At 36.8% G+C, this 12,425-nt stretch overlaps 1 protein-coding gene across 1 annotated transcript; it reads left to right on the top strand.

The window, feature by feature from the left end:
* The first annotated feature begins 5,100 nt into the window (after nucleotides 1–5,100).
* Nucleotides 5,101–9,738, top strand: emx2 (empty spiracles homeobox 2). Its single transcript, XM_010898094.3, has 3 exons — nucleotides 5,101–5,877; nucleotides 7,072–7,256; nucleotides 8,556–9,738. Exons 1-3 carry the CDS (start codon nucleotides 5,490–5,492, stop codon nucleotides 8,727–8,729), a joined length of 747 nt encoding a protein of 248 aa, XP_010896396.1. The 5' UTR covers nucleotides 5,101–5,489; the 3' UTR covers nucleotides 8,730–9,738.
* Nucleotides 9,739–12,425: the final 2,687 nt, after the last annotated feature.

A 12,425-nucleotide genomic window follows, 5' to 3' on the forward strand; every position in this document is an offset into this window, starting at 1 on the left:
TTTCAGTTTATTTTTCTATTGAATTGTTCACGTTTTAGGTCACATTAACAAATGGTGGAAAATGTTCTGACATGATTTATCTTTGTCTCATTGTTTTACATCACAATAACCTGGAATTTTAACAGGGGTCTGTAGACTTTTTATATCCACTGTATGTATTAAACATACTGTATTTAATACATTGAACATAGTGGTTTTTGTGTAGTTCACTTGGTAGAGCATGGTGCTGATATCGGCAGGGTTGAGAGGTGGGTTGTACGACAACAGTATGATAATATTTGTACTCATTATAATAAGTAGCTTTTTATAAGACTCAGCTAAATTATTGAAATATACATCTTCATGTCATTACCCTATAAAATATAATCAACTTCAGAACCACCAGCAACAAAGGTTGTTAGAAAATCACCCCTATTGTGTAATTGACATTATAATGTTAAAAGCTTAGCTGCAGAATTCCAAGTAATACAGAATGTTTTTTTGGATTGTAACTTTGGTGATAGAGGTGCCCCAGTGTATTTACAGTGCTAAAACAGGGTTTTAAGAAAAGATTTATAGACAGAGGACTTTCAAAGAAATTAATGCATTAACACCATATAAGCCATTTTCCATGTACATCTATGGCAAAGCTTCATACATTCTAATGTTAATCACACAATGTGTTTTTATAAAACAATAGACGTAGCTGGTACTTCCAAACCTGATTATATATAATTTGAAAGGTAATTTCATTACCTTTCATAACAACTATCACACTAAGTTGAAATGTATCTGGTTTACTTCTAAATACCAATTTTATGGTAATCCTTATTCGTAACATAAAGTTCTCTTGACCTGAACATTGTGAAAATATGTGATGGACAGCTGTGGGTCTACGCTTTCCATTATCATAAAGGTCTGTAGTAAGCAATAACTTGTTTTATACTGACATGAAAACACAATGAGAAAAAAATTGGTACGATGGAAGGAAAGAGTTATAGTCCAAGCAATCCATCTTAACTAACTGTCCTTTGGCCTAGGGAGAGAATCTGTTAAGGGTCCTATTGGTAGTGATACCCCCTTTTCTGACAGCAATGAGAATAGACAATGACTGGTGTGTGAGTCCTTGATGATTCTCAAAGCCTTTCAAAGTCTTTCTGACTATCTGGGTGGCAGGGAGCTTGCCCAGATGATGCACTGGGCTGTCAGCACAACCCTCTAAAATGGTCACTAGACATTGTAAGCCCACAGCCTAAATTTGGGGTTCTATCATGGAGTGATGTAAGTAACCTCACAACCATCTGTAAGTATCATCCCCCTTAAGTGCAGAGGCTACTTGTTTGGCTCGTGGGTTATACAAACATTTGAAAAGAAGCGACTATTAGTTTAACTTCGGACTTTTAACTTTTATGTAACCAGTCTGCACAACATTCACCCTTATTGATTTATAAACATTGCAAATATTTTAGTTAGGCAGTACACCAGCCCACGTTGATGTGACTTCAATGCTCGCACACTATGCACTATATATAGTGTTGGAATTGTGCAAAACAGACGACCTATACGGAACTCTCACGTGCTTGTTGGGTGGTAATTGGTTACCGTCGAGACCCCACATGCTTAATACCATTTGTCCACACAGATTTCTACTATGAGCGTCTTAATGGTGATGAGCGACTTCATCTCTTGTCCGAATGCTTTCTTAATGCACCTATCGACTTGTCCAAGGGCTGAACGCTTACTAGCCTATAACCCCTGAAATCCCGGTCATACCAAGTGGGAACGGAATAACACAGTTTTAATGAGACTGTTAAAATATTTTTTCGCATATTTATTTTCTGTAAAAACAATGCGTATTTTTTTAGACGGGATCCTTGGCAAAGATGAGTATTGAGCTTAAATGTTGTCCTCTCTTGAAGCAGCCTATTCACTTTTACTTGAGCAGGTTGTACTCCGAAGCAAAGGCATACAGAAGTCTGGCAAAATATATAGGAGAGGTACCCTGTTGTATAATGAAAATATACAATATACAATAGCTCCATAAAACAATTTAAAATATAGGCTTATAGGCTTTATGCCTTATGTATGTGCTGAGGTCAGCTTTAAATGACGCGTGTATAACAGTATTTTCTTGGAAACTGTTTTTATGTCCAATCAAAGTCAGTTAATAGCGACGTACTAATCAGATGGGAAGTCTGTAGAAACACACACGCACGCAAGCACACACACACGCTCGCTAACTCGTAGAGCTACTTCAGTTTATTTTCATAAGGTAAGGCAAAATCTACAATATGCCTGTTGAGATGTAAGATAAGTGAAGTTATTGGACAATTTGTTTGCTTGTTGGTTTTTAGTGAATTTGCCAAATGGCTACTATAGACTACTATAAACCAACACAAAATAGTTTGCGCTTGATCAGTTAAGTTGTCGTTTCATTTTCTGCAAAATTGTTTTCATTAATAGTTTGTAACCTAATTTTTCGCAATCCCTTTCGTAATCTGTTTTGTATGAATGAATAAACATTCGGCATATGCTAATGCGCACAGTACGTAAATACACAATACGTAAACCAATTCACTTCACAGTAAGTGTATATTTTGGGGAAAATGTTTGATGGCTAGTCTAGGCCTAAGTACAATTAGCCTATTCTTTTTTCAATTTAGCCAAAGTTTGGGATTTAAATTGAAAATATCATTACAAACTACAGGGTGACAACATAATGCGTTTATTGATTTTATCAATTTCTAATAAAGTATATTCAAAAATTTTACCAATGCTTTTTTGTGACTGAATATTAAACGTTTAAAAGGTTCTTAAAAAACCGTATACACAACGGCCATTTTAACCACGGTAAGTCTGATATTAATTAAACCGCACTTTCACGAGATGTCCACCGGAGGCCGACAGCGCACCATAGCTAATATTTGTCCAAACCAAGGGGACCCGCGAACTATGGTGGTGGCTTAGAACCATTCTCAGCGGATGCCGTACAGAAAAATGATCTGTGAGTGATAATGTACTATGTACACACAAGCAACGGAAAAGACTTTAACAGGAGAGGGGGGGGGGGGGGGAGGGTCACTGATAAACAATTATCCGTACTAGTAGGCTACTTAGCATCGGCAAGAAGCAACCAATAGGTGACGCAATTCTGAACAGCTAGCCTATTCATCCCTGATTCATTAAATGTATTATTGCTAAATAAGAAACAATCTAAATAAGTAGACCGTTGTAGAAAAAAGGATCTTGTTTTATTATTTACAATGTATGCCTTTTAATCCAAGCATCCATTCACATTCGAAAGTAGACCTACAGTACATGTCTTCACTACATAAATATGAGAATGTATTGTTTTTATTAAGCGATTTGTGCTATAATTTTTGTGACAGTAATATTGATTTTGATAACTGTCATATTATTATTAATAATAATATCTATAATGATAACACTAACAAGATCGACAATTAATTATTAATATTGTTAGGCTATTAATTGATATTCTGCTACAGTGTAGCAAATGCATTAGCCTATGTCTGTCATTGCAAAACAGAAAAAAGCTATTTCCTCAACGATTAATGCAGGCAAATTAGATACTTGTGTCTTAAAGCAAACAATGTAGCCTAAACTATACAGGCTTGATCAAATACACCGTACACAGAAGTAAATATTACAAAGTAGACAATAGCCTAAAATGGTACAGTTTGTAAAATCAACGAGCAACATATTTTTTTTATTGGCGTTGTTACTGAAGATGACATATCGCTCAATGAGTTTAATTTCTGCCAATCCGGTTTTCAGTTATACAAGCCATGTTACGTAGCATTGTACTGTCATTAGTCCACTAAAATGACAGACACTTGCCCTATAGGACGACTGTTGTAATGTGTACAACGTTGAGAGATTTTAACTTCGGTCAACCTTCGTATTAGCCTATTCTTACAGTTAGTAGACGACATCTTTAATTTGAAAAGTGAATCTTTGCCAAGAACAAGGCTCAATAATGAATAATAAGTTGTAATTATTAACAATAGTTTTATCATAATTGTCAAGGACTAGAAATAATGCAGAATGGATTGGTTTCGTGGATGTAAACAGGAGGAGATCATTTTGGACTCACAGCACCACCAATCCATTGGCCTACAGCATTATCACCAAAGACTGGTATCTTAATAATAAACGATAACTAAAAAGATACAAGCAAATCAGATCAAAACAACTTGAGTAATTCAAACAGAAGGGCTTTATTGGATTAGGAAATCATATTCATAGCTTTAGCAATTGACAGACACTGTAGATATCTATTTATCACTAGGTCTATTGAAGTTAATTATAGATAAGGAGAGGTTTTATTTACATGGTACAGATATTTGTGATAAATTAATAATAAATTGGCCTACCCAAATAGATAACTTTCTGAAGTCACGCGCGTTTATAGGCCCTATAGGCCAATATCTTCCGATGTAGAGTTTGTAAATATGAAATTACGTACGCTAAACTTTTCATCAGTAAATGCTGGACTTGCCTCCTGGACTCACAAACAACATCTTAGAATGTTGTTAGTGAACTAATACAGGCTTACGTAAATTAATGTGTTGTTATAGTATGTCATTACAACAAAGTGCAGTGAACATAGTGCTGATCCAAAATCCATCATCCCAATAATCTGTCCAATAGAAATTGTGGAGCCTTCACCCCCTAATCACAAACGGATCGGAGAAAATGAAAACATGGAGAGACGAAATGGTATGTGGTGGTGTATGCTGGAATTACCATAATAATGGATATTTAAATAAAAAGGTTTAGGCCTACATTTATATTGGGTATACGCCTATTTCAAACAAAACTATCTGAAGGAAAAACACACCCAGGATACACATTTTGTAGGCTATGTAGCCTACTTAATACAAAGGCTGTCAGATTGTGGGGAAAAATGTATCGCTTATTAGCTATACTCTAAATAAAAAGTAACTGATAAACATAAAGGCCCCTTTAAGACCAACTGTCCTCAGGCCTTATCGGTAGACATAAATGCAAACGTAAGTACCTTGAGCTTTTCTACTGGTTCAGCTGAGTATGTAAAATGTTCTGAAGATCTGGTTCTGAACGAATCCGTTCCGTTTTGCTCGAGTCCGCCTCTCCGTGTCTGTTCCTATTGACGCACTTAAAGACTCTTCCCTCAACCTGAAGGCGAGTAGCAGCGACCAATCACCATGCCATTACAGGCTTCAGAGGAAGCTGTTTATGTGACTCCAGCGCTAATTAGACTCATGAACTAACACATCGCTTGCACAACTGGTGAGGAACCGATCACATCCATGGATTGTCTGGAGCAGTCGACCACCTTTATGGCTATTTGTTGATTTGTTGTTACTTTGGCTTCTATTCTTGCTGCACTCTTCGTTCCAAAGTTATTTATGCTGACAAACTTTCTTCGTGTGGAGTAGTAGGCAATTTTTCCGAAGAACGCCTGCACCTCAAACTCTAAGCTGGGGAATCTTGACTATCAAACCATGTTTCAACCTACACCGAAGAGGTGTTTTACTATAGAATCGTTGGTAGCGAAGGATAATCCTCTACCAGTGTCGAGGTCTGAGGAGCCCATACGACCAGCGGCTCTGAGCTATGCAAACTCCAGCCAGATGAATCCATTTCTGAACGGGTTCCATTCCAGCGGCAGGAGCGTCTACTCTAATCCGGACTTGGTGTTCGCTGAGGCGGTCTCACATCAGAACAACTCCGGTGTCCCAGTTCATTCGGTGCCCCCTCCACACGCTTTGGCTCACCCACTTTCCTCCTCGCATAGTCCGCACCCTCTTTTTGCCAGCCAACAAAGGGACCCCTCAACTTTTTACCCATGGCTAATACATAGATATAGGTATTTGGGTCACAGATTCCAAGGTAGGTTGAAATAGCATTTTTCAAAATGTTTCTGTATGCTATTTAGGACCTTTTGGATTTTCCTTTCCGTTTATCGAGGAAATAAAAATTAAAACTAATGCTGGAAATGTAAAAATAGTTATCCAATATTTTTGTATCTCACATTCTGAAAATATGGAATTGTGATGTTTTGAACAATTTAGGAACAGTTTTTATTTGCTATAATTGTAACACTGTTAAACTGGAGACAATTACTTCCAGTAAAATAGGGCATACAGTATTTCTCAGTGTGACCACACGGGTTCACAAATTTTGCCTAAAATATATATAATTCAGCATTTGTTAAAACGTTCATGATTTTTAAAAAGTCCTTTAGTATTTTAAACATTTTATAAATGTTAAAATCACACATTGTAGGCCTTTATAATCTACGTAGGCCAAATTAATCATTGCAAATGATTGTTTTATTGGTCATTTACTTCGTTGTATCTTAAATGTTGTAGTCTTACGTTTAAACTGAGAGTAAATCTACACGGATAGATGCTTATGTATTTTTTGGTAATGATCTGTGCAAGAATGGACTAAATGTATTTTAAAATTAATTCACAGGTCCCAGATAAACTGTATTTAAAAAATATATATTTGCAAATTGTTGGTATAATACGCTAACTGAACGATTAATTTTGAAACAAATAATGATTCATTTATTCATGGTCTTAATAATAATGAAGACCGAATTTAGGTTAGTCTGTAGCATTAATGTTTTACCATCCGCTATATGCTTATAATATACCAGTGACTGTAATGTTGAAAATGCAAGTTCTAGAAGGTTAGGCGATTTGGGCCACTTTGTTTGTAGACCAGTGTGTTGCTATTATCCATGTATGGGCTATAGACGGCCTAGTGTTTTTAAGACAGCCGTGGTCTAAAAAAGTGTTTATTATGTAGCCACTTCATCGTTGCCTTTTGAAGACATAACTGTACCCATTTGCAACTTTTTAAATGATTGTTTGAGAAAACAGTTGTCAAGGTGTTGCTTTTTACTATTTGATCTCCATGTTGAATTTAGTGTTGTAGATCATGGTTAAAAGTTAGAAGGTCAAGTTTGTGTTGGGGCTAGTCAAAATATGAACAGAGCATCACTGTCACTTTAATGCTCTCAGTTTGCACGATACAAGTGGTCATAATGAATATCACTCCCATTGTCGTTTTCAGGTAATGAAACAAGCCCGGAGAGCTTCCTTTTACACAATGCACTGGCCAGAAAGCCTAAAAGAATTCGGACTGCTTTTTCACCTTCGCAACTTCTGCGGCTTGAGCACGCTTTTGAAAAAAACCATTACGTCGTAGGTGCAGAACGAAAACAGCTTGCGCACAGCCTTAGCCTCACAGAAACTCAGGTAAGAAAATATTTCCCTGAAATTAATATTTACAGGTTCGTCAGTAAATCCACAATTAAATGTTTTTGAATAGGGATTGGGTTCAATGGCACGTTACATCTTACTTGACATAACAACGTCGTCGGGGGTATTTTTCTAGGGCTTTATAGCCTAGGCCAACACATTAATAACTGTTTTAGCAGGCGTTACGTAGTCGGCAAAATGCGTGTTCTATTATATTCCCTGAATAATTTTATTGAGTACAGGCTGTGAAATTATAGTAAGATACTGAATCCGCATGTATATTTAATGCACAATTAAGTAGGCCTAATTTAACAGCTACTAGTAAAACAGAAGATAATTATTTATTTTCCAAATTAGTAGGCTATTCCATTGCCTTAACTTTTATTTTTACAGACACAAAGATCTATAGAGACCTCCTGCCTTCAGCCTAGTTTCTTAGTTAAGGCCAATCCATGATCATTGTATAACCTTGTTTTAGGCGGGGTTGAATTACGTTGTTTTGGTATTAAAAAAAAGGTTTCAATGGAAAATCGAGGGCAATTAACCAGTTAACCATTTTATAGGATTCAGGCACACTAAAAAGAAAGAGGTGGACTCAATGAATTTCTCGAGCCATATTTAACATCGTATTTGTGCCTACCAGCTTGTGGAACGGTCGGTGTCTTTTGTCCCGGTGTCACCACCAGCTCTTCTCTAAACGGAGGCTTTTAGTGGGGATGGAGAGAGAAATGAACCATCACCCACTTCAATTAGCTGAATGAAAGCACATTAAATTCACCTCACTTGCCAAGCTGTCGATAGGATGGCTTGTAAATATATTACAGACCACATTATAGCATATATGAATTTTGAAAGGTTTAAGAATAACAGGTTTATTATATAACCAGTTCTGCCAATTGTTTGAAAATATTAGATATTTAATTAAAGTTGTTTATGCAACTGCATATGCATGTCTTGTATGAGTCGTTTCTTTTTACCAATATAGGACGTACTTTTCTATTATTGTTCATAATGTAGGTTTAATCCAAGGATATCTATATTTATTAAAAAAAAATGTTTCCTCACTTAAATAATTTCATATTTAAAGCCTACTGATAAACCTTTAAGGATTAGCATTAGTACATATTCACTCCTCAATTTCTGACATCATAAACAAATGTAAGGTTTACATTCCTGCTATAGCCTATGCTTGTAAATCCAATCGATTTTGCTGTTCAGCTATTTTGAATTCACATGATTGTTTTTTGTTGATTAGACTATTTGTGTATTTATTGCAGCCTTTTTTGTTTCCCTTAGGTAAAAGTGTGGTTTCAGAACCGAAGAACGAAATTCAAGCGACAAAAGTTGGAGGAGGAGGGCTCAGACTCGCAACAGAAGAAGAAGGGGACCCATCATATAAACCGATGGCGACTAGCGACAAAACAAGGATCGGGAAGCCCTGAGGAAATTGACGTCACTTCAGACGATTAAAAGACTACATTGTTTGAACCTGGGACAGTCGTCTGGCGTGAAGAAGGACATGGATAAGGATGTTGTACAGAGAGACAGACAGAGAGAGGGTGAAGCCAATGTCACATTTCGATTCTTCGGAGATCGGCAGCTGAGGGTGAGAGAGATCCGAATGGTGGCACTGCTGTCCTTATGGGCCTGTCAATCCGTATCAAATTGCCCAGGCAAACGTGATTGACAGTATCGCGTACCTGACCCCCTTCCACGCACCAACCCACCACTACAATCTCCCACGAACCACCCAAAAATGTATCTCCAATTCACATTGGACATTTGCACTTCTGAAAGTTTCTAAATATGAACGTTTCCACTCAAGATACCAAAATACAAAAACTGTTTTTGTAAAACTTGAACTGCATGGTAGACTTTCTGGTAGTTGTTTTAATTTGACATTTCCCCCAAAACAACATTGTTTTTACTATATTTTCAATCTCAGAGATGTTGTGCTTCTTCCTTTTTACAAAGTGTGCAGTCTTTTAATTAATGATTCTCGTGTTAAAGTGATTGTGAAAAACAGTATGAAGTAGCAGTGCTGCGTTATAGTGTTTTAAAGAAAATGCGAAAGAAAATTTATTTCGAAAACTTTATAAAAGTTCATCAAAACACAGATAAAGTACTTAAAGGGAAAGTATCCAGGACATTCCTAACCTAAAGCTTTACCATGATGTCTCCGTTATTCTGGCTTGAGCATATCGTCAGGACTTGACCCTTACGGTGAGAGTTGCCACGGAGTTGCCGTTGAGGCGAGAAAACTTCAAGCACTGAGCGTAGGCCTATTCCATGTACAGAGATACTAAAAGTTAATGTTTCTGTTAAACCCTCTTTTACCAGAATGTAAATACTTTTGTGTTTGTGTTAAGTTTGCTACAATTTTAACACAAAGTATACTTCCAAGAAGTATGTAATTGTCAATATTTTGTCAATAAAGTTTTATCAATATGTTAAGCGCGGAGTAAAACCATAGGGTTTTGATTTAAGATCAGCTTTCATAACTTGACATCTTGAGATCTTTTTATGTGACAACACGCTGTTCGAGCATGTGTTATTTCACTGTTTTCATAAGTTCTTGACTGCCACTAATCATACATTGCACCCGCTTTGTAGGCTATATCTTGCTTTTTGGTAAAATCATCTAAAATAGTTTACTTGAGGTTGGCCTATGACTAATTTAAGCGGAAGTACAGACAATATGGAAGCTTGTTAAAAGCAATTTATAAATCTTGCTATTACCAGAACATTCTATTTTGTTTTCTGTGGCAAGTGGTTGTTTTTTCCGGTGGTTCTTTTTCTTCTCTGTCTGATACGTACTGCATTAATCAGTTTTTATTTAGAGGGGCAATTTAGAGGGGCAGCGTCTGGTCTGCTCAGGCTACAAAGAGTCCTACGAGCTTTTGTGAAAGTGCAAATCAGTTTAGGCAATTATCATGCGAGTAATATGAGGGGGAAAAGGGGATGCATTGCCCAGTGGTCCACTTTAATCTCTTAATCCGTGGATCCAAGGGGGCTTGGTTGGACATAATTTAGTACAATCTGACTACCCCTCACGAAGCGATAAGAGAAGGTTGCAATGTGCCGCAAAATGGGATCTTTGTTTAAGATCTTGTCTCATACAGCAATGGGTAGACTATGCGCATGTTTTTAATTGGTCAGAAACAAAACAGCATTTACCCCTATTTATTTTTAATATTTTAAGTGCGCTAATTTTGCGTAAAATGAAAAGCATGTCTTTTTTATTTTTACATAAAAGCTTTATAGACCAGTGTATTCATTACCTAAATATAGCAATGCTCATGGGAAAATGCACATAGAAATAAGTGGCAGGTTTAAAAACTAAACTGCGTTATATTTAAACTATTTATGTATCAAGTCACATGCACATTTACGATGCGAGGTGTAGTGTTTATTTCTATAATTGTTTCACAGCTTGAAAATTAGCTTTCGGAGGGGGTGGTGTGGGGGCTATATACAAACTATGGATGGGGAATTTAAATCGGCCCATGGACTATAACAGCAATAAAAATCTTCAGAGAATACCATTAGCTTTGAAAAACCCTAAAAGCTTTATTACAAACCCAGCTTTGAAATAGGGGGATTAGAGGGCTGAAAGGGTCCCACAATAGTTAGAAGAAAAGGTTTCATGCTAATGAGGTTAATGCCCTTTGTATCTCCGGACTCCACAACTTCATTACTCCTATCTCGGGCAACACCGAGCGGCTCAGAGCGCGCAATCCACTCGAGCTTTTCCCTACCCTGCCTAAAGAAGGATTTGATAGCAGTCCTGTTCAAACTAGATAATTATATCTTTTCAAGTTGGAATTAAGATAAAGAAAGTGCAGTGAAGGCGGTGAGCCTTCATCCGCTGCAAACAAATTTGGCGCACTTTCTCCTTCCACCGTGCCTCAATAGGCAGGACAGCCCCCTCATTATGACTGAGTCTCCTTTTATCAATCTTTCACACTTTCGATTTAAATTACCTAGTCTTTTGAATTTATCAGCAGATTTAGATTTTATTAAATGAAATGAAATGTAGACTTTTATAAAGTAGAATAGGATCTGGCCATACTGACACAGGTTCTCATTAACAGCGTAGATGATCACATCTGGATTTATACACACATACAAGTAGGCCCAAACAGAAACGTGTATGTAGAATATTTCATTAAATTCAGAAAACTAATTTGATATTTATTTCAAAGTTGAATTGCAGGCATGTATGGCTGTATTGGATTGACATTACACTGTTTTGTTTCAATGTGTTTTTTTCCCTCCAATATAACGCTGTATGATAAATACTTTTTTAGTAAGATATTTTAATATTTTACACGGGATCCTGTGCACATAAGATTTTATTTAAAAAATCTACAAAAAGGGCCTACAAATACCAGTAGTGATATTTCTTGTGCTTTGACAATTTTCCATTATCTATGAGGTGTCATAATTATGCAGCGGCATGAGGGGATACCAATGTGTGCCTAAAATGTATCTTTCTTCCTAAAAACGCAGTTGCTGACGTTCTTAATCTGTAGTGTTTTCGGTACTGTTTTTTGCCCTTAATTTGCGTTATATCAGTGGATGTTAGATTAAGAATACAGCTCATATGTCAATCGATTCTTTTTCCAAACAATCATGATGTGAGTATGAGATGTTCTGGGAACCTTGTGACCCGCTTATCTAACCTAGCGATGCCACAGCCGCTATACAGGGGGTAAAGCGTATTTTTTTGCCACGCTTAAGGAATAGGAAACGATCAATCATCAAAGACCCATGCAGGCCTGGGTTTATTATTAAACTGCTATAGGCAGATCATTGCTGTCTGGTAAATAGCCTATTCTACTAGGAACGTGGATTCTGACACCAAGATTCTTAGCCATTGGTCAATTTACCTGATTTAAAATGATTAGCAAACTTTGTCCTATCAAGTGACCCCAGTGACCCAAAACCCATAATCTGCAATTAGTAGGTATTTACGTCCGCCGATGTCGCTGATTAGTACAGTAGTCGCATTGCGACCACTAGGCTTGCATCAATAACGCCACTTACCTGCTAGGCTAGCATAATACAAAAATACGTATAGTCCGTTTGTACACAGAAATGAACAAACATTTGTTAAAGTTCACTATATAAATCTTGCAATGAGAAAAATTCTGCTCTAGCCCA

Source organism: Esox lucius, chromosome 6, assembly GCF_011004845.1.
Source record: "Esox lucius isolate fEsoLuc1 chromosome 6, fEsoLuc1.pri, whole genome shotgun sequence".
Taxonomy (NCBI): domain Eukaryota; kingdom Metazoa; phylum Chordata; class Actinopteri; order Esociformes; family Esocidae; genus Esox; species Esox lucius.